We start from the raw sequence: 25,619 nt of genomic DNA, 5'->3' as shown, positions 1-25,619 counted from the left end.
AGTAAGAACAATAAATCAAGGGTGTCACTAAGGAACAGGTCTTATTTTTATTGGCACAGTGGGGAAATGATAACCATTCACAAAAATAACACATCGTCTTGCTGGTTTAGTGTATTAAGCACATTTAAAAATCTTTCCACAGTACAATGTTCATATGTGCTTTCATTCACCGAGACAAAAACACTAAACAGATTCTGCCAGAAGCATGCAGAGCAAACACCAAACAAGTCCATTAAAACCCACAAACCAAACATTTTCACAAAGTTACTGCTGTCAGTGGCTGGATCTGTTAGCGGTTGTCCTTACGATGTGAAATGGGAAAGCGTCGTATTTAAACACAAAATCAGATACTTGGATTATCATTGTGGTATTTAGTCCATCTTTCCAGAAATCGTATATATGAAATAGAGGGTTTTGTTCTTTTGACCAGCTTAAAATAAATCACACACACATCCAAAGTCAAGCTGTCCCACAGCGTGTGCTTTTTGTCAACATTCAGTCCTTGCTGCGAAATTGTGATTGTCTGTTTAGGCACAGAGTATACGATCATCACTATTCCAATGCATACTGTGCAAAAAAAAAACCTCAATGACAACAACGGAAAGGAAAGCAAACAGTTAAAGCAGCTGATACTTCTTTTCTAAGTTAGCTATTGAATTAGTTTTTGTAAATCATGATTTCCTTCTAACATACATCACAATAAATAGACATTGTTTACTTTGCCAAGTATGCTTCCTGACACAAAGTTTTCTCATGACATAGTTTTGTTGTTTTTGTTTTGCACACACAGGAAACATTGACATCCTTTATCTAAGATGCTAACAAAGGCCGCGGTTTAAAAAGCTGCGCTGTGATTTGTTTCGTAAACAAAACCAACAGCAGTCTTATTTGCTGGCACGATAAAAAGTAAGGCATGAGCTAAAAAAAATGTAAGGCCAAAAATGATTAGACTCATAGCTTCCTTCACTGCAAACTCGCTTCAGGAAAAATGGCGCAAACATTTCACCTCAATTAAGGTAAAAAAAATAAAATAAAATAACTGAAACAAAGTCTTGAGATAACAGCAAGGCATTTATCAGCAGATGAAGTGCTAATGACTTAAAGCAGAATATCTGATTCTTAACATTCAATCTGAGACTGCATTTGCCTCCGCAGGCTGAGGGTGCGCCGATGGAGCTGCTGCATCTGTTGCATGCGGTCTCGCTGGCGAGCCAGGTTGTGGGGGACAGGGTAACGCTGGGAGCCATAGAGGTACTGGTACGGGATGCGAACGTGGCAGGCTGCCGCACGGCAGCGTGGCTGGGGCATGGGCGGCAGCAGCATCCAGCGCTTCCTCTTGGTGCAGTAACGGTAGGCCTCCTTGCGGTACTGCTTTTCTATGTGGTTGCTGTTCCTCCACCCGCCGATGATGAAGATGTCTTCACCCAGGTAGCAAATGGCAGCGCCCTCCAGGCTGAGGACCTCTGACGGGAGGCTGTCGAGGATGTCCTCTGAGATGTTTCTGCTTATTTTCTGCTGGGCGGTCTCATGTGTTACCGTGTAGTTCTTGGGGCAACAGGAAGCTGTGTGATAGAAGTTGCTGGATGCAACAGCCATTTGAAAACTACAATAGGTATCAATAAGCGGTAACGAGTCCACTTCCTGCCACTTGCGGCTTTCTGTATCGTAGCAGGTGGTCACCGTGCTCAGCCCATCATCGCTGTCTATATCTACGGGGGTCCTGGCCATTACGTACACATAGCGATCCTCCACGCTCACTGTTTTTACATCTCGCAGGATCTTTGGCGCTGGCTCCAGATTGAGCCACATGTCCTGCTCAGGTTCATAAATGGAGACATCCTTGAAACCTGGACTGAAGTTGCCATGGCCGCCGATGATGTAGAGTGTGTCTTTGATGCACGTGAGGCCAAACGAGTGCTTGCGTGTGGTCAGGCTGCTGACTGACTCCCAGCAGTTAAGGTTGGGATTGTAGCGCTCCACCATCTTGGCAAAGCTGGGCTCCATTGAGCCCGCCACATAAAGGTGATTCTCGGTGACAGCAATAGCATGTCCATCGAGGTGGTTGTGGATGTGTGGCAAACTGACCCAGCGATCCTCAGCAACAAAGTAGCCCACACATTCGCTCAAATAATCTCCTCCTTCCGAAACACCACCCACTACCATGATCACATCCATGTTCTGACCGTATCGAGGCTGGATCGTCGCCTCGTAGGAGTCACCGAGATCTGAATCGGCCTTCTTGGGGCTCTCATAACGAACAGCGTGGACCTCGAGCGCACTGGACACCAGCTCCAGACAAGCCGCACTGTTTGCCACTAAGGGCTCCTTCCTCACAACACGCGTCAGGTAAGTAGGAGCCATCTGTGGCAGCCTTAAAAGTTTGAACAGGTCCTCAAAATGCTTCTCTTGCTCCTCTGGGTTGTGGTGGACCCATTTCACGATTGCCTCAAACAACTCCTGCTCAGACTCCACGGTGATTTCTGCATCACACAGCCAGTCTCGCACCAAGTGAAAGGGCAGTGTGAAGAATTCCTCGTTGTGAATGACTTTGTGAAAGTTTCTCCTGATCGTCTCGGCGGCTCTCTGAGCGAGCTGGTTCAGCGTGTACATGTGTGCAAGGCTGTGCACGGCTACGCAGTTGGACATGCTCAACTTCCTCATCAGGAACTCTCCGCAGAAGGTCTTCAGCTGCCCCAGCAGAAACCTGACAGAGTGAGATATCAAAGTTACAGCATACGAAAAATGTTATATTTCCTTGCCACATTAACTTATTATTAATCTCTGGCTCTCTTCCACAATGTGTCTTTTATCCCGTCTTCCTCCCACCACCCCCCAACCGGTCGTGGCAGATAGCTGCCCGTTCCCATTCTTCCTGCTATAAAAGGGAATTTTTCCTTCCCACTGTCACCAAGTGCTTACTTAAAGAGGATCCTTTGATTGTTGTGGTTTTCTCTGTATTATTTTAGGCTCTTTACTTTACAATACAAAGCGCCTCGAGGCGAATGTTGTTATGATTTGGTATATAAATAAAAGTGAATTGAATTTCATTGAATTAATTAAAAAATACTGACTCTCTATGTAAAGTATTTTATGACGGTATAAAAAATTGCACAGGCAATAAAATATGAGGGTAAAAGCATTGAAGAAGAACAACTCTTGCGTGTCAGGATGGCCGAGCGGTCTAAGGCGCTGCGTTCAGGTCGCAGTCTCCTCTGGAAGCGTGGGTTCAAATCCCACTCCTGACAAGCAAGTGTAACAATCAAAGATAATAGTTTAAGTCCTGACTTGTGATGGAAGCACTTTGAGTAGAAAGGTGTAGTCTAATTGCTCAGCACTATTGGATCAAACCACACCTGCAACTTTAAACTCAAGCTTCATGCCTGTGGAGTTCTGTGAATGTATCTTCAATTATTTTTTGTTAGACAGCAATATAACAACCTGCTCAAACAGCCTCGCTGAGACAGACTCCCAGGATAAAATCAATACCACGATACACTGTTCTATTCAGCTGTCCAGTAAGCTATAACACAGTGCCAAGAAGCCACCATAAACCACATCAGGACCTTGAAACTGAAGCAGATAACAAAATTAAGCCAATAGTTCTTTTACAATGATGATTTTTGTAATCTGAAGGTTAAAAATTGTTATTATTTTTTTTTTTTTTTACATTTTTTCATGGATATAATAGCTCTAATGAAGAATAAATAATAATAGCAAAGATGTAACCATGCAAGCTGCCACACCCTTACAGGTCCATTGACATAGGAGTTGTCAACCATGCAACTTCTAAACACTTAACCCTGATAATAACAGTAATAGGGCTGCCACAAACGATTATTTTGATAGTCGACTAGTCACTGATTATTTTTGCGATTAGTCGACTAATCAGATCATGCATCCATTGGATGTAAAACGTACAGCTTACTGCACAAGCATGCATCTGCTCTTATATAACTATCATTAGCTTACAGCTTTAAGTGTTTAAGGTATGTGCTAACTAAAAATAAAGACAAGATGATAGTTTATTAAATTTTAATGAAATTTGCAGATTGTTTTGGTGAAGTTTAATAAACTCCTTGCTATCTAAAATATAACAGGACACCTGAGTATATTCTCGAGCATCTCACACTTCTGATAATCAGTTGTCTGCTTGATGTTTATTCAGCTGTGTAAAAACTATAACTTTAATCTCAGCCAAACCGATTTACTCAGGAACAAATAAAATACTAAAAAAAAGCCAAACAATAACATTTTTAAGTTATCTATGTGACTCATATATATTTAACCTGAGTAGCGAGATTTGCCTCTCACCAGCTCTAGTGAGCCTTGCCCCCGGCTAGCTATCGAGCTAGTGGGTAACAGACATCTGAGCGCTTTTGAAAATATGTGGTGTCTTGATAAACTGAGCAGATATTTGAGGTTTACACAGTTACATTCTCACCTGAAAATATGTTAAATGTTTATTTTGTGACCCAGAAAGAATGATAAGAGCAATATTAAAACTAACTAGCTGCCGCGTTTATGTAAACTGAGCTGGGCTGCGCTATGAATTCTGGGACACAGCTTCTTCTTCTTCTTGGTTTAATGGCAGCTGGCATCCTTGTACATGCAGTGCTGCCATCTTCTGTTTCAGTCCGTTATTACACTCTTAAATCCTACTACTTATCCCTGCGTCTTTTGTGATCTTACAAAGCTTCAAACGAGGCGACGACTATTAAATCAGTCGTCGACTATAGTCGACGTAATCGTGACTAGTCGACTAATCGTGGCAGCCCTAAACAGTAATAATATGTCCACACCCGAAGGCCAAAAAACAGTGCAAGAGATGCTTGTGTGGACCACATCTACTATAAAGAGATAAGCTGGTTTCTTGCTTTTCCTCTTAATGAAACATAATTTAATTTGGCATCTATTACCGAGCAAAATGCCAAAACTCACATCCAGCTTCACGAGAATGATTGTTACTAATTTGCTTGACCCTCTATTATAACAAACTGCTGTATATATCCGCTTATTGGTTGTACAAAACAAATTTAAATATATCAGTTTGATCCATGTTTTGTTTTTTGTTTTATTTTTTAGGGAAAATTTCAAATCAATCCATCCATCCATTAATCTATTTTCTTCCGCTTTTCTAATTCAGGGTCGCAGTTTGTGGAGCCTATTAAAAGGCAAATAATCCTCAGATACTCCTCTGTTGATGAGAACTGGGTCGTTGTTTGCCCCCTCACTGGACGTCAGTTTTTAATATGACCCTGCTAACTAATTCTTGTAATGACGGCATACAAAGTCACGCCACCTGGTGTGACTTGCATACTTCCGCATATAAGCAAAGTGAAATCCACAATCTGATTCACCTGCGGAATAATTTAAAAATAAATGAATAAATCACCTGTCTGCAAGTTCCAACACTTCATGCACATTGGCAGTGGTCACCCTGACTTCTCCCGTGTACATGAACTGTACGACACTTTCCACAGTGTCTGTCTCGGGTCTCGTGCCCGAGCTCCACTCCTTTAGCTCCACTCGCCCGGATCGGGACTCTGAAAACTGTCCCGACAGCAGCAGCATGAAGTACTGCGACGCCGCGGATAAAACCGAGCGGTGCGCGGATACCGTCTGGACCCCGGGCACGGCTCCCGAGCTGAACACCAGAGTCACGTCGCAGAACAGCCCGGCTTTCCTCTGCTCGTTCTGCCGCCGGGAGAGCTCCGAGCAGTAGGCCGAACAGGTGAACTCCTCGGCCTCCTCAGGTTCGCCGTCACCTGTTAGCGCTCCCTGCACCGCCCCGCCGCTGGTGCTGTTGCTGCGGCCACGCTCCTCCGTATCCTCCGCTGCTGCTGCCATACCGCACGGGGTGATACTCAGAGGCAAATGACAGCTCCGAACTATCTTCGGGAATAACTCACAGGTGTACCCAACACATGTAAACAAGCATTCGGAGACTGACATGCATGCGCTGCGTTCAGAGGCTTGGTGAGAAAACAGGAGCGCTCACTTCCGTCTTCAGGAATATTCCAAAGGTGCGGTGATTTTTAGCTGGCTGTCAGGGAGAGGTCCTCAGATTCAAGCTAACGCATCCACATCTCTGACGCAAACAGTGCAATATGTGACGTATTTAATTGATGTGGCGTTATAACGTATTGAAGGGTCTTTATTTATTTTTATTTTTTCAAGAGAAGTTTACCTTTGTTTAAGGCTGTTGCGCGCATGCGTGTTGCCGGTTATCCGTCTGCCGGTGATGTGCACTTTGGCATCTTGTGATGAGGTAACATCAGGTTCATAACTGTATAACGCTTTAAACTGGTAATAAGAATTCATGCCTGAGTTAGGCTATACATGGATGATAAAATAATAAAACTGAGTGTTTCAGCTGGAGTAACAACAAAACCAGATTTTTATAGTTAACGAGATGGTGGAAAAAACATTTTGGTTAACTAAAACTAGTCTTTGGGGTTGGGGATAACTGAATCGTTTCAGCGAACCTGGAATAAATAAAGTCAAATAAAAATACAGAGGAAATTTCTAAAGTATCTGTTTCTAAATTGTAGCACAACCTGCCTGATGGAAGTGTTTGAGATTTTGCAAAATCTTGCCTCTGACATATGCTCTCCATACACTAATAATTAAAAGGTCTAAAACTAACACCGAAACAAATAAAAACGAAACATTTTCAAACAACGAAAACTAATCTAAAATATGAAAATACACTCTGGAAACTAACTGACACTAAACCGAAATTAAATTTAAAAAGTCCAAATGAAAGAAAACAAACAAACCTACAGTCACTGCAGAAAAAACAAGTGTCTGTGCACACAAAGTAAAATTGTGTCTTTTTTCATTTAGTTGACCCAAGTCAGGCAAACATATCTAATTAAACTAATAGAGTGAATTCTGTATGTGCCCCTACCTTAAAAATAAAAGCCCACACAGTCTGCTTACTGAGAAAGTGTTATCGCCTCAAGGAAAATTAACTGGTGCAAATTATTCCTGGGTCTTAGAAACAAATTATTTAAAAAAGGATGGAAATTCAGGATTATTTCCATCACTTTCCCTCGGAGAGATCATAACATGCAGCAGTGACAGAAGTGAAAAAGAATCCAAGGGTAACAGCAAAAACACACCTTTGCATTGACCATGACAAAAATGAGAGGAACACAAATCATTAATTAACTGTGAATTTATATATATATTTATATATATATATATATATTTTCCCCTCTTGCCTTGCGAAAGGTCTTTATCCTGGTGGGTGGATTGTTTGAGAGGCATCTCTGCACCTGGGGTCTCATCTGGTGTGATAGACCCCAGCCTCTATGGATCTTATGCTCAGAGCTTGTTCATGCACTGCCATGATTAGTGCCTCTGTGCTGTCTTTCAGTCCAGCTTTGTCCAGCCACTGGTAGGATTTCTTGATGTCAGCCACTTCCACTATCTGCAGGTGGTACATAAGGTGCAGGGGCCTGTCCTTCCATGATGGCTTCTCTTCCTGGACCTTTTCTTTCTTGGGTTTCTGCCGCCTGAGGTATTCACTAAGCACACGGTTGCTTGTGGCCATCTTCTTGATGTATTCATGGATGTTCGTTGTCTCATCCTGGCCAGTGGTTCTGACACTCAGTAATCCCTGGCTTCCTTCTTTCCGCTTACTGTACAGTCTCAGGGTGCTGGATTTGGGGTGAAACCCTCCATGCATGGTCAGTACATTTCCTATCTTGATGTCTGTGGCTTCCATTTCCTCCTTTGGCCAGCTTATCCAATCACCAGATAAGCTGGCCAAAGGAGCTGACTCCTCCTCTTTACAGGTATTTGGAGATTCATGATTTCCAGTTGCCTGTGGGATTCCCAGGTACTTGTAGCCATCCTCAATGTCTGTAATGCTGCCCTCTCGTTACCATTCGACTACACTTCTGCAGCCTGAATGACATCCCAATATATCCATCTTTCTCTATATATCTATATGTGAATACACATTTACATCCAATTTACCGTTTTATTGATATACTGTGGTATGACCTGAAGAATTAAGTTTTAAAGTCCAGAACAGCAAACAATTCCTCATCAGCAGCCTAGGATACAGCCGATGGACAGTGATGCTGGTAAAGGCGGGTGTTTAGTTTTTTGCTATGTATTTAATTGTAATTACTGTCCATGCTAGAGATAAATGTTCAGAATTAAGTTTAAGGATTTTCCATTCAAGAGGAAAGTAAACTTACAGACTCATGATGCAGTTAAAAACATCAAAGACGACAAAATAAAAGAAAAACAATAAGTTCTTTATTTTACTACTGTAAGACAGCATATTACAAAACAAAAAAGCTTTTTTCACATTTAAATAAAAACAGATTAAGCACAGCAGACGTTACAGTGGGCTGTTACAGAGTGTTGTGAGTTCTTACTGGAAATTGGAGAACATCCGGATTATGTGCTGTAAGTTTCCAAAGTAAAGCAAACTGCTTTCATGGTCCCTCACCAAAAGAGGCTTTCCAGACTCACAGGGCTCATTCATGAAGCATTTGTTTGCCTCTTCTTGATGCGTCTACAGCTTCCTTTTTTCTACAGTTATTAGAATACTAACAAACTGATTAACTTGACTATAACCCAGGCTGGTTTCATGAAAGGCAAATGGTGGAGAGACTCCTGACTTGTGTCTAATTCCTCTCATTTCCATGATGATGTATCCTTTTCATGACACTTGTACCATCTACCACTGCATCTTGCTTTTTTTTTTTTTCCTCTTTTCTTTTTTTAAATTAAATAAACAAAACAACAAATTCCCTAAAATAACTTTGGTTTAATTTTGTGATGAGATTGACTTTTTTGTTGTTGTTAGGAGTGAATCATGGTGAAGAAGTTTAAAAAGGGATCTAGTGTTTAAACTAAGATGCAGCACTCGGAAAGCCAGAAAGCACATTTAAGCACCCTTTTCTTGTGGTCTAAACCAGGCAGATTAAGTATTTTAAAAAATGCTTTGCAGCCATTAACAGAGGTTACTATGCAGACTATGCATTGCAGGATTAAGGACTGAAATTTTGCTTGAATCTTGCTCCTGTACCCACTAAGCATAACCATCTCTCAATTTTGACTCTGTGTACCAAGTGATTTTGTGCTCCTGCAGCTAGGATTTGCATTGGTGTGGCTCTTTGTTAAAAACCAAACAAGTTACATCTCAGACCTTTTAAATTAGTTCTCAAAAACTAAGCCTAGAAATATACTTCTCCTTTTTCCTCCATAAAAACTAGATTGAAAACTTCTACCCAGGTTCCTCAGATAAACAGTACTTCCCACTTTCCAAAATAACCCCGCCCAGTTCCACCCACCTCGGCAGCTGCTATCATAACTAGAGAGGAGATACAAGTTACATGAGATGTGTAATACCGCCTGACATCATCATCTGGAAGTGATTTCCATTCTGTGACAAGGGAATTACATGGACATGTGTTCAGGGAGCACGTAGGAGATGTCATCCCATGGGTGGCGGTACAGACCCTGTTTCAGCCTCTTCTGATCCAGGTAATGGCCTAACAAAACAAACTCAGGTTAGAGACTCTGTTTTAAAGGTTGTCACAGAGAATATCATGGCTCCATTTTAAAGGGAACTCACCAATGAAGCCCATGCTACGGCCGAGGACAAAGATCCCATTTAGTGCACCGATCTCCACAAACTCGTCAGCCTCGTCTCTGGAGACAGTTCAACATTCATGTGAGAAACAATACTGGACAGTGTCCCCTCGACACACAGCAACAGTGCAGACATTGCATCTCAGCCATCTGAATTCTCCACAAGCCATCGAATAACATGCACTTTTGGTTAAATCTAAATAATGTAGCTGTAAGCATATCAGAGCGTTTATTATGGTTTCTGTTAACAACTACAGGCTTCCTGTAACACCCAGTGATAATATTGACACCGATAATATTTCGTAGTATTCTTCTTTTTTTACTCATTACATTTCGTTTACACTACCTTAGAGTGCCAATCTAAAAGAGCAGGAATACTAACAACACGTGGCTCCTGTAGTGGTGTCTCTATTTATTCATCTATTTGTCTGATTTTCTTATTGTTCCATTTCTCCCCACTGCATATTCATTTTGACAAATTTAATAAGTGTAATACTTGAATCATCCCTGGCCATGTGTTTACATGCTCAGATAACACTTTTGCATAATTCCATCTAAGGAAGGGAAAGATGGCCGGAGGGAGGGAAGGAAAGGAGGAGGAGAGGGAGATAAGAAAAGGGAGGGGGGAAAAAAGGGAAATGAAGGGGAAGGGATATTAAAAGTGCAAATCCATGCACATTTTGTCTGCCCCTTTTATTATTGGCTTCGTTTCTTTATACAGTATTTCTCTCTTTTGTTATGCTGTAATTAAAACAAAACAAAAAAAAAAAGCAACGGGAAATATTTATTTATATTTAAGAGATATTGGTGATAAGATCCATCCAATCAAAGCACACGCACCAAAGCTTACTGAAGTAACACCTCACGATGCTGTCTCATATTCTTACCGTGTGAAGCCTCCACAAGTTCTAAGCATGTCCACGAAGGAAACACCAATAAAGCCATCTACATTTAGGATCAGGTTGGGTTTCTGGGGAAAGAAAATCAAAATGCTTGAATGTTATTTTAACATGAAATTGAGGAAAGGACTTACAGTCAAAAGCTGCAGAGAGCACGCAGCCTATTCTAGATCTTATCAATCTTTTTATTGGATCTAATAGTGGCTCAGAGGTTATCGCTGTTGCCTCACAAAGAATGTTCAGGACCTTCTGCTATGGCGTTTGTATGTCACAGGTTTTCTCTGGTAGCTGCAGCTTCACCCACTATCACAAAAATGTTATTTCTCTCCATCTTGGCAGAGTCTAAAAGCTCAACAGTTGAATTTCCTGGTTAAATTGAATTTAAAAAAGTGTTTAATCAGGCTTTTTAATCTCATTTATGTTTATTATTTATAGGACTAAAATCCAGGTCTTCGTTCTGGTTACATTCCACTGTCAATCATGGAATCTGCAGGTGTGGTCACCTGTGCAGAAAACTGAGAATAATTGCTTGCCTGCTGTAAAAATAAATGAAAAATCTTCTGTTTAACCAAATTATTTGACAGCAAAGCCCAATCTCTGAATCCTGAATGTCAATGCAGTCATCAGGTTTTTTAGATGTAGCAGCTTTCTGTTGCCATTTCATTTCATCATTTCACTGTTTTGCTTGTACACACAAGTTTCCATCGTCTACTTCACTCTGTGTAAAATACCTTAGAGGTGGTGATCTTTTCTACATCGAGGGCGTAGTCAAGCAGCTGGGTGGAAGGGAAATTCTGCTTCACAAAGTCCTTCAGAATCTGCACTCGCATGTCTGGGTTGTTGATCTGAAACCGAATCAAACTCCATTTAAAACAATGGCTGCGTGTCCATCTTAATCAAACTCAGAAGAAGCAGTTAACAAATATGAGTCAAAACACTGATAAATAAGAGGCATCATTTACAGATTAGAGCACTGTTTATTGTATAAAGTCGAGTGTTGCTTACCGATTTGACCCTGTGGCCGATACCCATAATCAGCTTGCCATCCTTCTTCATCTTGTTGACAAACTCCATGGGGATCATGCCGCTGTCAAATGCCTTGCTGAACTGCTTTGCAGCCGCATCCAGAGCACCTCCAAAACGGTCCCCCTGATTTTCAGGAATAAATTGCGTTTCAATTCCGAAACATTATGGCCAGTTTGTCAGAAATCATGCTGTCAGCTGAGCAGCTCATAAAATACAAGATAGATTTGGGGGAAAAACAAAAACAAAAGATGACATGATCAATGACTGATCAATATGTGAGCAGTACTGACAATGGTGAGCAGGCCGGATGTGAGGCTTGAGATAAGGTCTTTGCCCGCACGAGCACAGACAATCGTGTTGTGAGCGCCGGAGACTGCAGGCCCATGATCAGCAGTCACCATCAGGCACATTTCAATGAACTGGCAGGCGTAGCGTGGTAACCTAAACAGAGAAAAAAAAAAAAAAAAAGTGTGAAATTGATCCTACATTCTTAAAAACTAACAGTGTTCTTGACATCATACTGACCTGCGCTGGAACCAGAGCAATCCTAGCACTCCTCCTATACCAATCTCTTCTCTGAAGACCTCAGTGATGGACATGCCAGCATAGATGAGCTCCTGGCCTCGCTCATCACAGATGCTTGTCATGAATGAGGCTGGCTTACGAATCAGGCCCAACTCCTGGAAAAAAAACCAACAAATTCCACAAATAACCATTATATCCAGTATTTCTTGGCTTCTACTGTACATGATTTACATTATTAGCTGTAAGTTTACAAAGGACTATTATAAAGTTCCTACCCGGGCCCAGGAATAATCCATAGGTACTGTTGGGGGAGGAACCTCCTGGGCAGGAACGATGGTACCATTGGCCACTAATTCATCATACACAGTCCTGTTTCACCACAAACACAATAACAGTGAGGAACCCGGAAACCTGTCAGTTCCAAACTTTAGGAAATTAGCATGAAAAGTATTTCTCACTTGATGACGTCACCCAGCTCATCAAAGCTCTTTGGTACATAAGCTCCAGCATCCCTCAGAGCCTGGTTCTTGGCCACCGCTGTCTCTGAAGCCTGGTTGGCACAAGCTCCTGCATGGCCAAACTGAACCTGAAGATGGCAGTAAAACATATTACTGGAAAAATGGAACTTCCAGGTAAGAGCAGCAATAAAATCCAAAGCCAGGATTTCCACAGAGCTAACTGACCTCTGAGGCAAACATGGTGGCGCAGGTTCCAATGCACCAGCAGACCACAGGTTTTGTTATCCTGCCTTCCTTGATGCCCTGGCAGATCTTGTACTCCTCTGTTCCACCAATCTGTGTCAAAGTAAAGGACATATTAAAAACAGGATTCTATTTGGTACAAGTAGCACAGACCAAATAATTTAGATATTAAATGCTTCCCACCTCTCCCAGTACAACAATCATCTTAATTCCTGGAGTGTCCTGATAACGTAGGACGTGGTCCATGAAGGTCGAGCCTGGATATCTGGACAGAGAGAAACGTAAGCACTCATTTCTGGAACTAGAATCTTTTTTTTGTCAAGTATTGATTTATGCATTTTTTTTTTTTTTTTAAATGAAAAAATTCTCTCAAGTAAATGATCTACAATTAAGTTTTTGTACCTGTCTCCTCCGATGGCCACCCCTTCATAGACGCCATCTGTAGTGCGTGAGATGATGTTGTTCAGCTCGTTGGACATGCCCCCAGAGCGCGACACATACGCCACACTTCCGGGACGGTAAAGTTTAGAAGCCAGGATGTTGTCCAGCATACCGCCTGTGTTGCCAATCTTAAAACAGCCTGGCTTGATGCCACCAACCTATTTAACAAGAATAATCTGCATTTAATCCACCATGTTTACCTGAAAGATTTAATAGCCCTTTTAGCTGGGCTATTAAATACCACACTACACTGTAGTCATCATCACAGTCTATAAACTTATAGCCGTGTTAATGATGAGTGTAAATGTTTTTAACAAAGATGTTCAGGGGGATGAAGCTCTGTACCGTGGCAGGGCCAATGATGGTGACTCCTTTCTCGTCGGCCATCTTTATCACCTTCCTAGTCAGAGCTTCGGGGATGCCCTCGGCTATGATGGCGATGGTGTGAATCTGAAAACAATTAAATAAACTGGGTTCACTCTGAAAAAGTTTAGTGGAAGCTCAACACACTGTACAGTCGCTCTTCATACCTGTGGGTACTGCATGGCTTCCACTGTGCTGTCAAAGGCAGAGCGCAGCGAAGCAAAGCTGATCAGGACGTCTACCTCGGGGTGCTTCTTCATGGCATCGGCCATGTTCTTATAGACCGGCAGCAGGATCTCTTTGTGGCCCCAGTAAAACTTCTGCTTGTGATCTCCGCTGAGCAACAAACAGAAACATATCAGCAAAATATGAAGAACTTTTTTCGAAACACAGCAGTAAAATCAGAATCAGAAACTTTATTGTCATTGTCACAGGAACAACGAAATTAAGAATGGTCCCCGATCATTGCATCATCCCTAGCAATATCAAAATATAAATAAAACAATAAAATTCAATAACACTCTCCAACTCCATTCAGTACAACTAATGAATACTTTGCAACTGCAAAATGAATTCTTGTCAGTTCCTTAAACCCTGTCAATTAAAGGTTTATCATTTGTGTTTGGGGCTTCCTATTGAAAACAGAAGTTTAACTCAAATTCAGCTCAATTGATAAGTCTGGTTTTTGGTTGCTGCATCACTGTGAATCACTTACTATATGGACACCTCTATAGGTGAGGAAAGGCGATGCCCATACAGCACAGATCAGACAATGGCAACGGACAACACTGACAAACTCGGACAGATCAGAAGGAAGAGCTGGGCTTAAAGTGGGTTGCAAAGTGGCTTACAGATACAGAGGAACGTTGGGAAGACTTAAGCAGCTTAAGATGTTCTACAAGAATTTGCCACTTGGAAACATGGAAGGTGATAAGCCTTTATTGTATGTGTACACGACTTACAATCTGCCTAAACTGATAATATGGTTTTAGAAAAAAAGCTCAGTATTTTACAAATATGACAAAGATAAAAACAGAAATAACTAAAACACCAGCAAGAGTAGATTTAGAGATTTCGAGCAGAGAGAGAAAAAAAAAATCATTTGATTTGTGCAGTTAACTCTATTTAGGACAATTTCTTCAGTATTCTACAGTCACACTCTTCTAATTTAATTCAGAGGGAAATAGCGCAACCTACGTGAAGGGGTAGACCATGGCTGCCACAGAGGGTTCTTCCCGGGAGCATACGTAGTCAAAGTCCAGCATGCCTTGCACGGCACGTGTCTGCATGCCCCAAACAATGGTCTTGGTGTTTTTTCTGAAGAGAGTGGTTGCTTTAGCTGAGAGGAAGAAAAAAAATAATACACAGAGACAAGTCAGAAGTGGAAACTGAACTAAAACCCATTCACAGATGAAGAGGGAATCAGCAGGAATGGGGATGGTAAGAATTAGAATAAAGACAGGATTCACTGAGGACAGATGGACCAGGAAGAGAAAAATACCACCCCACACAGGATCTGCACGATTTATTTTGTCCGCTCTCTCCAAGCCACAGTGTTAAAAACATTAATTTGCAATGTAACATCATTAAAAACTAGGACATTTGTATGAAAAGATTATGGACACCACATATGCAGCTGCCATTTTTTACCCCGGATAAGAAAACCAGCAACTTCACTTCCTCCATTGCTGGCAGTATACGGCCATCATTTTCAAAGTGAAGTATTCGGCAAAAGACTAGAGTGCTATCTGTGGTATGTTGCCACATGGAAATATAAAAAAAAAAAAAAACAAAAAAAAAAAACTGACAGATCCTTGACTGCCGATAAAGATCTAATTTTTTGTAATGATTACATTACAAAGAAAGGTTCAGAGCATCTGAAAAATTTGAAAAACAAATTCTTGAAAGCAGAGATCACTTTAGTGCATGTGCTTTAAAACTCTTACCGTTTAGTAAAAATACATTCTCACAAACTTATTCCAGTCCTTCCAAGTCTCTCTTTCTCTCTGCCTTCTGTCGTTACATCTCTGAGATGTGCAGAATATTTTAAATACAGAACTGATTTGCCTGCGTCTTGAACTGAAGAATTTCTACTAACAGTTAAAGTGTAAAGAAGAAGATAAACGTTAGAGGGGAAAGCAGAGGGACAAAGGACGGAGAGGGCAGGAAAACAGGTTTTTCACACCCTTCCATACCTCCGCTGCAGCCTGAAGAGGCTTGAGCTTCTGTGACACCCACAGGACGGAAACACAAAATACAACAAAAAACAGGCACAAACACAAGAAGAGAACAAAAATTGAGTCTTTGCTGCAAGTTATTCACTCAACACACTTCACCGCATTTTTGCAACCATGTGTCGTCACTGAAAACACTGCGTTAGAAGCACAGCAGAGGAAGAGACCATGCAGTGCTCAGCTGCTATGGAGCATGCCTTTACTGTACTGCTGTAAAAGGCAATATGAACAGTTTAGTTAAGTAATCAAAACTTCATGTTTGCATGGCTGCTTTTGACTTTAACACTACTAATCCTAAAGAACACAAAATCCAGTGTGAAGAGGCCTTAGAAAAAACAATAATATGCTTAAATTTAATTTATATAGTTTTTATTACAAAAAATACTTATTCATTATAAAAAGTTAAAAAAAGCATATTTAAAAAAAAAAAGTATGCAGCATTCATAAGAATATGATGCCCTGATGTGTTGTGAACATACGTACTTCATATACACCAAGACTAGAAAGGTGAGCAGCAAACCAGGGGGGAAAGTTCAAACCAGTGATGAATGTGTAGGAAGCCCAGAGCAGTGAGGCCATGGCACACCTATCACTTACCTTTCCAATCGCCTGTGACCACATTCTTCAGAGGCCACAGTATAGAATGGAGCGAGTCTTAGAGAAACAAGCATGAAAAGGGCGGATGTAAGTTGGTGTGAAATAAGAAAAGGAGGAAAAGAGAAGGAAGATACATTGCAAAATATTGGTGGTGGCATTTCAGCAGGAAAGGAGAAGCCAGGATGAGAGGAAAAAAAAAAAAAAAAGCAGAGGTGTATGAGTAAATATGGGATCTTGCTCATAGGAAGCAGTTCAGCATAAATGACTGTGTTCGTTACCTGTTGGAAGCCCTGCTTTACACTTCTTGGCCGGGCAGGTATCAGTGGGCGACTTGGGCTCGGAGAATGAAGCCGTCCTTGTTGTAGCTGGAGTCTGGCAAAGAAAAGGGAAAGATTTACGGGACAGGCTGACAGAGGTTACCAAAGAGCATGCATAGCATAGTTAGAAACAGTGGCTTCACCCCCAACGACGTCATAAGTTCATACAGCTAACAAAGACACACACACGCAAACTATGAAACTATAGAGGCGCTAAACGAGCTTAAACTGTGTTTAAACACGTCACTCTCAATTGCATAAAAAGTAAATAAATCCAATTTAGGTTACACCCTTTTGCTAGTCATGACCCTGCATTATGGAGACAACTACAGTATAAATACATGTCATTTTGAGCAATAACCCTTTTCTTCTCCTTTCTCAAACACTGAAATGTACTTGTGTGAACCACTTACTGTTTAACTTATAACAAAACCCCATCTAACATCTAATTTGTTTAAGAGAGTGGGCACTGACTGACACACCATCCGATATTGACCCAAGAATTAGTGAATAATTATACCGCTGCACTGTTGCTAGCATTGAGGAGAAAGTTGGCTGTATGGGCGTCCATCGGGGGCTGGTTAGGGATTGGTCGGTGGCCCAGTGCCATCCCGACAATGGCAGTCATATGGGTTTCAGTTCCAAACACATGAATGGGGATCCCTGTGGTCTTCCCTGCATAGAAGAAAACGCTCCTTAATCTAGATCCAAGGACTCGACTTTGATGTATACTTTAAGTCATGTATTTCACGAGTTAGGCCGAGTATTAGTCCGGTCTTACTCACCTACTTCCCCCATCACCCTGAGTCCCTCTTGGTAGTTCGGACCGCCACGTCGAACAAAAATGGTGACCTCGTGTTCCTTCAGAGGGCCTTGGTAATCTTTAATGGCCCTGACAATGCCCTGAGGAAGGACAAGCAGATCAGCTTTGTTATGCACAAAAAGTACAAGTATATCAACCAGTAAGAGTGAATTATTAAATGGTCTCAATAAAATTTCAAAGCCTTAGTATGGTTCTCTACTCTGACCTGCCTTCAGATTTTAAAGTAATCTGAGAAAACATGTTAAGGCAGGTTAGGCTAACACTGCCTTAACATGTTTCTGGACATAAATTAGGAACCAATCTAGTTGGTGTATTGCATGTATGAGCAGCTATGGGTATAAATGTTTTGATATTACACATAACACAAATCTCTGCTAATTCAGGACTTGCTGAAAATACAGTGACACCATTCTTTCAAAGTTTAAGAAATTAAATATTGTGTATAAGCTGTTTTTTCTCTTCAAACATTACAGTGATTCTTTATTACTGTGCAGAAGATTTTCAGATAAATATCAGTGCGTTTCACCTTGAATGTGGCTGCTACGTTGGTGAAGTTTGCAATGCTTCCTCCAATGATCAGCACTTTCCCTGTAGGATAAGGAAACGTGTTATGAAATGCTCATGACTGAAATTCAAAACCCCAGTAACATATATGAAGTCTATTGCTGGCAACTCCCCACATAGTGAACAGTGTGTCACACTGAAGCAGCACAATTAGCTCACACAGCAGAGGAAGGATCCACCAAGTATTTCTACACTTCAAGGACACAGCAAACAAACGCAGACTTTATCTGACAGTTGTAGCCTCCTCCTCCCACCAGCTTTTCACCCCGTTCAGGAAAATAATCTCTAATGTAATCAAGTCCAGGCTTCACCCACCTAGAGGATGTTTTTCACGTGTCATGAGAGACAAGATGGTTTTTGCGTAGTCGTAGGTCTGCTGTTCACTGGGTGCGCCTGAGTACTCGCCATAATTAGCCAGCTCGTCCACCCCACCCAGATCGCAGATGGTGTCGCTGAAGAAGAGAAATGATGCGATTCTATCAGCTGTAATTAACCTTAAAAAATATTAAGCTGGCAACAGAAAAGTCAAGCTGGGGTTTGTTAGAAAGCAAAACTTCAGTCTAACAAGCTTTGAAACTTCAAGCCATAAAGGCAAAGAAGTGGTATAGAGTTCAAATTTATGCTGTATGTGATGGACTACCTGTAGACAACAGAAGCACCTCCTCCGGCCACCATGGTCCAGATCCTGCCTCGGGGATTCAGCAGGGTCAGCTTCAGACTTGCACCACTCTTTGCATCCAGATCAGCTATGTAGGCCTCCTACAAGTAACAAGACAGAGTGGTGAATACCAAACTGTGGTAAGTAAGTGCACAAGGATGGAGAAATGGACTGACCAATCATTGTACATATGAGTAGATCTAAGTTAAAGTCACATTTTGAATCAAATCAGTGAAAATTAAAGCCTGTCAAATTACAGCTCTTCAAATCTCACCTCAGGATACGCCTCTCTGCCAAAGGGTGGAGGAAACTCAAGGTCCCCCCATTTAGCCTTGCAGATATAATCCGCTGTGCCATCAATCTTGGCTGCCATGTCAAGGACATATACTCCATCTTGATTGACGACTGTGAAAAGGCAGAAATTTTGAGTTAATTTGTACGTTTTCCACCAATGAATTACTAACATAGCATGGTAGCAATCTAGATTTCTTTTTATTTTATCAGCATTTTTGTTTCTGCAATACACAATGAGCTGAGTGTAATATTGCAGAATAAAAGAGCTTTACCAAGAGGGTTGATTTCAAGGTAGGTAAAGTAGAGGTCCTCATACAAGTTGAAGAGCCCGACTATAAAACTGGCCAAAACACTGTGAGGAGGGAAACAAAATTAGACTTAATCAGCACATAAGAGAACTTTTGTGAAGCTTTGTGTCTCACTAGGCAAGAACAAAATGGTAGAGTATTGCTAAGCAGCCACGCTGAATACTTAGAGCGTATCTTTTATGTTTCTTTCTAGTTTGTATTGTTTAAAAGAGATAAGAGTATTTACTTAGCACACTGCTAAGTTTACATAAAAGAAGCTAAACATTAGTCAAGGTCAAAACAGCAAAGGATAAAAGATTTTCTGAATACAGAGAGCCTCTTTGGTTAAGAAAGAAAATAAAAAGCAACAAGAAGGTGCGAAACTAAATATACTGCAATTTTACACAGTTATTCCTGTATTATTTTCTACATTTCATTCAATATCTGGCTAATCACATCTCTGCTCAAATGTCTTTCTACTGTGTTTTAACAGAGTGCCTGATCACTAACTACTACTACTGTGAACTACTAAGTGATCCAATTAAGTTCAAAGCACAAAATGACTCAGATTCAAATGTCACCATTTGTTTTATACTTAAAAATAATATTTAAATAATGACATTTGTATGTCTTTAAATAATAAAGACAATTTTAGAAAAAGGTTTCCGTACTCCTTCTTGTCATCGGGAACTTGTGTAAGCAGCTGCTCTTTGACTAGGTCCTCCGTGAGCTTGCCATTGACTGGAACCATCAGCTTCTGGGCCTTGGCATCCACGTCACCCACCTCCACTCCTCCCTCGTGGTGGAAAAGCACGTGGTCGCCCTCACGTGTGGCATAGATGCATACATAAAACTCTTCCTCCTGAGTGAGTAAACAGGGAGTTCAGCCACATGCAAGGGCACGCAAATACGTCTTTACTGAGTTTGTTTGGAAATGCTGCGCAATATTTACATAAGGCCAACAAGCGGTTTCAACATTCAGTTCTCTGCGAGAAATTATTAAGAAAATCAACAAACTAATCAAATGCACACTGACCTACAGACAGAACACACATAACTTGGAGCTTGTTCTCACTTATAAGGTCGTAGATCCACCGGGTGAACCAGGAAGTACTGATCCTGGTTAAGTCATTCTACTCCTTTTCATTTTTCTGAGAGGATTTGATGAGAATGGCTGAGGCAATGGGAGATCCCAGTCTGAGGAACTGATTCTTGTAGTTTGGTTTATTATTTATTACAAACAACAACAACTTGACTTTCCACTGCAATAAATTTTTATCAGACTTGGGTTTTATCAATTATTACTACATATTTAAAGAAGCACAGCACACCAAGGAAAATCAAAAAATACTCTCTAAAGTAGGTATGAAGGGTTTTCCTACAGACCAATTTTTTTTTAAAAGGCCACAAGGTAATTTAATTAATCATCTGGGGGGGAGGATAATCCGGGTCAGACATGACCCCAGCTGATGACCTGCCAACATCGTCAGCAGAAGCTCATCAGCTGATTTGTATGAGAATTTGATTCCCCTTTTCCTCTTTCAGTCTGACAGGATGCAGCAGTGTGCTTCATTTAAAATAAAGGAAGCTATTTTTTACAAGTTATTCTCATATCAGAGGCCCTGTGATGCAATACTTTCATTCTGTTCAGAATTCTTTGAGGGCAGCTGCAGGAAATATCACATTGGCTCTTAATACAAGGTGCAAAGTACACGTGTGAATTATACCCTATGATAGAAGTTTAAGGCTACCTCTACGAAAGTGTAAAGGGACACTAAAAGTTACCATTACACAATACTTTAAACTAAAAATAACCGTATAAATCAACATGCTGATCACAACAAGCTCCTCTTGTAAAAATGAAGCAATCACGGATGGACTGATAGGCTGTGTATGAGTATCTGTATTTAGTAAATTACTTTTGAGCTTGACTATATATTGCTGTCACAACCTGGTTTGAACAGGGAAATTCAGAATGATACCAAATCTTAATTAAAATAAAACATTTATGTAAATACAGGATCTGTCCTGCTGACAAGACACAAGACATGGCAAGAAGGGATTAGCTGTGAAGTTGAGACCATAGAAACCGTAGACCATTCAGCAAATTCAAGTTACAACAGGAGAAATAACCACTGATGACACAAATCAAACTGTTCGACAAAACTTCTCCAAACTCTGAGGAGCTTAGAGAGTTTTAGAAGCGCACTGTGAATTTTGAATCAAAATCTTTAAAAATCTCAAAATGAAAGACAAGATACTGGCGTACATTACCTGTGTGTGTGGGACAAATGGCTCAATGAGGAAGTTCTTCAGCACACCCTTTGCCTTTCCCACCTATTCAGGAGAAACACCTGGTCACAAACACTACACTGAGAGGAAAACGACATGTATTATATATTAAAGTGAAACTTTAAGAATAACATAAAAAATGTAAATTGACCTGTCATTTACTAGGTCTTGTCATCGTTACAAACTACCTTCAAAGTTCTAGTTCATCCATTTCACATCCAAATAGCTTATTAAGAGTAGAGTACACAGAAGGGCAAATAATATCAAATAAAAACAGGCTGCAGCAGGGAAACTGAGGCAAAATCCTCCACGTGCTTTTCATATCAAAATGAGGATCCTTTGTGGTGTTTCAGAGACCAAATATAGTATTAATACTACAGTTTCTGTGGAGATTACTTTTTTAAATGTTGATTTATTTAAAGACTTGCCAGCTCTGGCTGTTCAAGACAGATAAATAACCAGTTAATCTAGGTTCAGAGTAACTTTACTGTATGAGGACAATGCAGCAAGTTTATTTAGACACACAGAGCAGAAAAAAAAAAAAAAAAAGACACTTGATCATCTCACAAAAATGTTGAACTAACTTTTGCTCAACAACAGCCCTGTATTAGCCAAGCAATGTCATCCTCACATATGGTTCTGGTTGATGACGTTTTAAACATGAACAGCACGTCAGTCATGTTCTACTTGGCAACAGTCACTGCATTCGAATCAAATACCTCCTCAGAAAATGATGCAATGTGTTTCTCGTGGTTCTAACTACTGCAGCATGTGGATTTGCTTTATTGCCACAAAGACAGTCATGGCTGGGTTTTATGCTCACTAAGAGAGAGTACAGTTAACTCACAGTGGTCTCCTTCATTAGGTGGTCTTTGAGCCACTCCCGGACGCCCTGCAGGTCCATGTTGATGCCCACTAGGCCGAGCTTCCCGCGCCGCTTTATCAGTTGATCTGGCTTCACCACCAGCCTCTTTTGGGATGAGCAAAGAAACAGGACACACGTGGTCTTTTTTTGGTATGACACCATGGTATGACTATGGTAGAAACAATAAAGATGGGTGGGGTTTCCCAGCCCTGCTGTGAGAGAGCCAATCAACTGCCGAAACAGGAAACACATGAGCCAGACATGTTGTTGCACTGACACATGGGCACAGCAAAGGTTCAGAGACATTTCAGATGTGTCCAGTCAGTCACCACTGATACTATAAAAGATTGATGTGACATAACCCACTGGTTGGGGTGGAAGTCCTGCTTTGAAACACTGAGGACTAGGGTTAGGACTTTAAATCTTTTGTAATCTGTGATAGCAAAATGTCTAAAACCTGCATTGTTTTTAATGTGTCCCTGGTGACCATTAAAGGCAGTGCAAAATGGCTTCACCTTTCAGACCTGAAAGCTGTGTGCATCTTTTATACAGTCTATGCAAATCACTCTGATTGTTATAGTACAGCACATGTAGGTAAATGAACTTTTGAAGGTTGTAATCAGGCTTCATGAGCTGGACAAACAAACAGTCTTACCTCTGTCAGCAGCCATGAATGGTCCTGTGTGAGGCGGGCCCAGTCAGTCTCAGCTGTTACACTAGCATAATGGAAACGGTTCTGCACGGCCGCTGAGGTGCAGATGTTCTTATACAACAGCTCTTTCCCTGTCTGCTCTGAGATGGCCTTCGCCGACATGGCAGCGCTGGATAGAGCAGGACCTTTGGGGAAGGATGAAAACTGATAAGTTTGGACTCTATTCCCAGTTAAGTTAAAAACTAAAACAATGCACAGGTGCATTTTGATGGATACCAAAAATGCATTGTTTAGGTAAAACTTGCAAAGGGACATTTAGCCAAATATTGGTAGAGATGTATACTGTGAAAAAATTCCACTGTGGAGAAGGAGCAGTTCAAATAAACCATTAAAAGCCCATTACACCATGACCTTCATGCCCATGATAAGTGTCAAATTCTGTATGCACACATCTAAAAAGACTTATTTTGCAGATTAAGTGCAGCTAAACACAAAAGTAGAGAACCAAGTTATTAGAAAATCAAAAATATATATAAACCAAATACTAAACAAGCTCTCAGTCAAACTCGTTTCTCAATCTTACAGTAAACACATGACGGATTATCACAACAGCCTGCACTGATGACCTTGTCATTCCTGTTTTAAACATCCCAAGAAGAAGTTGTTGGGCGTGCTCAACCAACTTTGCCTCACCACAAATATACACAATCATGAATATTTAGGCAACTGTTTTTTTGGGTTCATAGCCTAAAGTTCAGTATAATAAGATGCAGCACACTATGGTGTATAAAAAAGAAATGCATTAAAAAGCCTAAAAATTGTACATTTACCAAGTCACCCACCAACCAAGCAAAGTTGTAATGCGCAGCAATGAGCCTTGATTACGTGGATCTTATCGCCTCTACCTCCGTGTCACTGATAGCATTTTATGGTGGTTTATATTTGAGCTTCTGGTAACCTAAGGAGGGGCAGCGCTGAGAGAAATCAAGAAATCTAACAGCTTCATCACAGCAGGCTATCCTTCCACTTTTAGAGACGGATGTCCAGAATTTAGCCAGATTAATCCACGGGTCCAGTGTATTATATGAAGCTACCTTGCCGTGCAATTAGTTGTGCTGTCCAAGCTTGTGGGATGAAGAAGCTGGACCTGATGGCAGCTGTTAGAGTGGCAACCAAGGGGGGTTGGGTGCTGCTTCAGGCACAGCTGCTGTCAGACGAACTCAGGGGTTAGCATCACTTATCCTATGAATGAAGCTCCTGTAGCAGCCACCACACCCACTCCTGAACCAGCCAGCCACGCAAGCCTGACAACAACTTTAGCTAGCTCACTCTGGGTAAATAGAGAAAGAACTTCCGGGAGAGAAGAAATAAATGCAGCACGAAAACCTTCACGATAAGGAATAAAACAGGAGGATGCTCTCTCTCTGCGGATGATGCAAGGATAAGCTAGCTTGCTTTTATCACTGAAAAAGTAAAGTACATCACTTCAGATATGCTGTTTTCAAGCAAAAAAAATGGGCAAAACAATTTCAATAAAGACCGTACTTGTTCTTGCTCTGCCGAGCTAGCACTTGGCTGCAGTTTTGGCAGAAAGCCCTCACATCATCTCACATCCGCTACCCTGAAGACTAACACTACGGCTAACTGCTGTAGCCTCGCATTGGTGCGGACACTTGCCAGTTAAAGGCTACAAAGAAAAGCTGGCTAACGCTGGAGTAGAAAGTAGCTGAGTGAAAGCTGTTACCTTGTCAGTGACAATCACACCTACTTGAAGGATCGTGTCCAGGCCAAAAAATGACACAGCTAAACAGCCAGCTCTTATTATACCGGAGTCAACTGCTGCCAGTCCCTGCCACCTCACTCCGCTCCTGTCGAACCATAATCTGGCGACCGATTACACGTCTCTACGAGTGCCTGATTGGCTTAAAACAGGTCACGTGGTGACGTCAGTCACTACCACGGCATTGTTAAAAAAAAAAAAAAATTAAAAAAAAATTGGCCAACCTAGAAAATTTTATTGACGCCCCCCCCTTCTCTTTAAACACAACTCTTATTTTAGGTCCTGCACTACAAATAGTTATAGTAAAAAAATCTGAATTTGCCAATATTTATAAATATTGATTTTAAAAATTACTTTCTTTGGACTTACCAGGGAAGTCTGAAATCAATAACAAAGGTGAAAAGCACGTTGGTTAAAATTTACAAAGAAAAACCCAAAAGGGGGTTTTATTCGAGTCATTCTATAGCTGGTTATTTGATTTAAAATGTGCCGAGGAGCTTTCAACAAGTTTGAATGTCTCCAATTTTTATAGATCATTATAAAAAGAAGTCACTGTGAAGAGGAACTTTCTTAACACCGCTCCTTTTTTCAGAGCTTCACTTAAGCACTCAGTGAAACCAGAGTTGTAAACAAAGTCATTTTCGCAGTGAATCATTATTCATATGCAGTGTGATATGAATCTG

General features: G+C 41.0%; 2 protein-coding genes and 1 non-coding gene across 6 annotated transcripts; 1 reads left to right on the top strand and 2 right to left on the bottom strand.

The window, feature by feature from the left end:
- Window positions 1-28: 28 nt before the first annotated feature.
- On the bottom strand, window positions 29-6,236 carry klhl11 (kelch-like family member 11). The gene is made up of 2 exons (XM_084937638.1): window positions 5,393-6,236; window positions 29-2,704 (listed from the first exon to the last, which is right to left on the bottom strand). Exons 1-2 carry the CDS (start codon window positions 5,950-5,952, stop codon window positions 1,120-1,122), a joined length of 2,145 nt encoding a protein of 714 aa, XP_084793764.1. The 5' UTR covers window positions 5,953-6,236; the 3' UTR covers window positions 29-1,119.
- On the top strand, window positions 3,163-3,245 carry trnal-cag (transfer RNA leucine (anticodon CAG)). Its single transcript has one exon. It is a non-coding gene; the product is annotated as a tRNA-Leu (tRNA).
- Window positions 6,237-8,252: 2,016 nt separating the features above from the next.
- Window positions 8,253-25,059, bottom strand: aclyb (ATP citrate lyase b). Of its 4 annotated transcripts, none has more exons than XM_084937634.1 (30): window positions 24,901-25,059; window positions 23,160-23,341; window positions 22,487-22,609; window positions 21,622-21,684; window positions 20,019-20,209; window positions 19,333-19,412; window positions 19,041-19,171; window positions 18,749-18,867; window positions 18,424-18,560; window positions 18,071-18,132; window positions 17,507-17,624; window positions 17,242-17,396; window positions 16,683-16,776; window positions 16,405-16,461; window positions 15,769-15,798; window positions 14,771-14,912; window positions 13,741-13,909; window positions 13,556-13,660; window positions 13,172-13,368; window positions 12,953-13,034; window positions 12,752-12,862; window positions 12,527-12,654; window positions 12,344-12,437; window positions 12,069-12,223; window positions 11,834-11,984; window positions 11,523-11,666; window positions 11,249-11,362; window positions 10,506-10,588; window positions 9,602-9,678; window positions 8,253-9,518 (listed from the first exon to the last, which is right to left on the bottom strand). In XM_084937634.1, the coding sequence occupies exons 2-30, from the start codon at window positions 23,316-23,318 to the stop codon at window positions 9,424-9,426; spliced, it is 3,366 nt and encodes a 1,121-aa protein (XP_084793760.1). In that variant the 5' UTR covers window positions 23,319-23,341; window positions 24,901-25,059; the 3' UTR covers window positions 8,253-9,423. The 4 variants fall into 4 exon arrangements, with proteins under 4 accessions (XP_084793760.1, XP_084793761.1, XP_084793762.1 ...); XM_084937635.1 differs by having other exon boundaries at window positions 24,925-25,059; XM_084937636.1 differs by lacking the exon at window positions 16,405-16,461.
- Between the last annotated feature and the right edge of the window lie 560 nt (window positions 25,060-25,619).

The sequence above is a fragment of the Perissodus microlepis genome, chromosome 8 (assembly GCF_051167445.1).
Source record: "Perissodus microlepis isolate ML-2025 ecotype Zambia chromosome 8, ASM5116744v1, whole genome shotgun sequence".
NCBI lineage: Eukaryota > Metazoa > Chordata > Actinopteri > Cichliformes > Cichlidae > Perissodus > Perissodus microlepis.
Note: the sequence above shows the minus strand (reverse complement) of the source record. Positions and strands in the feature narration are given on the sequence as shown.

Excerpts from the sequence above, each read along its gene's own strand:
- klhl11 (XM_084937638.1), bottom strand. The coding sequence starts at position 5,952 with ATGTCAGTCTCCGAATGCTTGTTTACATGTGTTGGGTACACCTGTGAG. Across the intron at positions 2,705-5,392 it reads GTGTTGGAACTTGCAGACAG|GTTTCTGCTGGGGCAGCTGA; the intron begins GTGATTTATTCA and ends TCACTCTGTCAG.
- aclyb (XM_084937634.1), bottom strand. The coding sequence starts at position 23,318 with ATGTCGGCGAAGGCCATCTCAGAGCAGACAGGGAAAGAGCTGTTGTAT. Across the intron at positions 12,438-12,526 it reads GAGCTGGGTGACGTCATCAA|GACTGTGTATGATGAATTAG; the intron begins GTGAGAAATACT and ends GTGGTGAAACAG. Across the intron at positions 9,519-9,601 it reads CCGTAGCATGGGCTTCATTG|GCCATTACCTGGATCAGAAG; the intron begins GTGAGTTCCCTT and ends TTGTTTTGTTAG.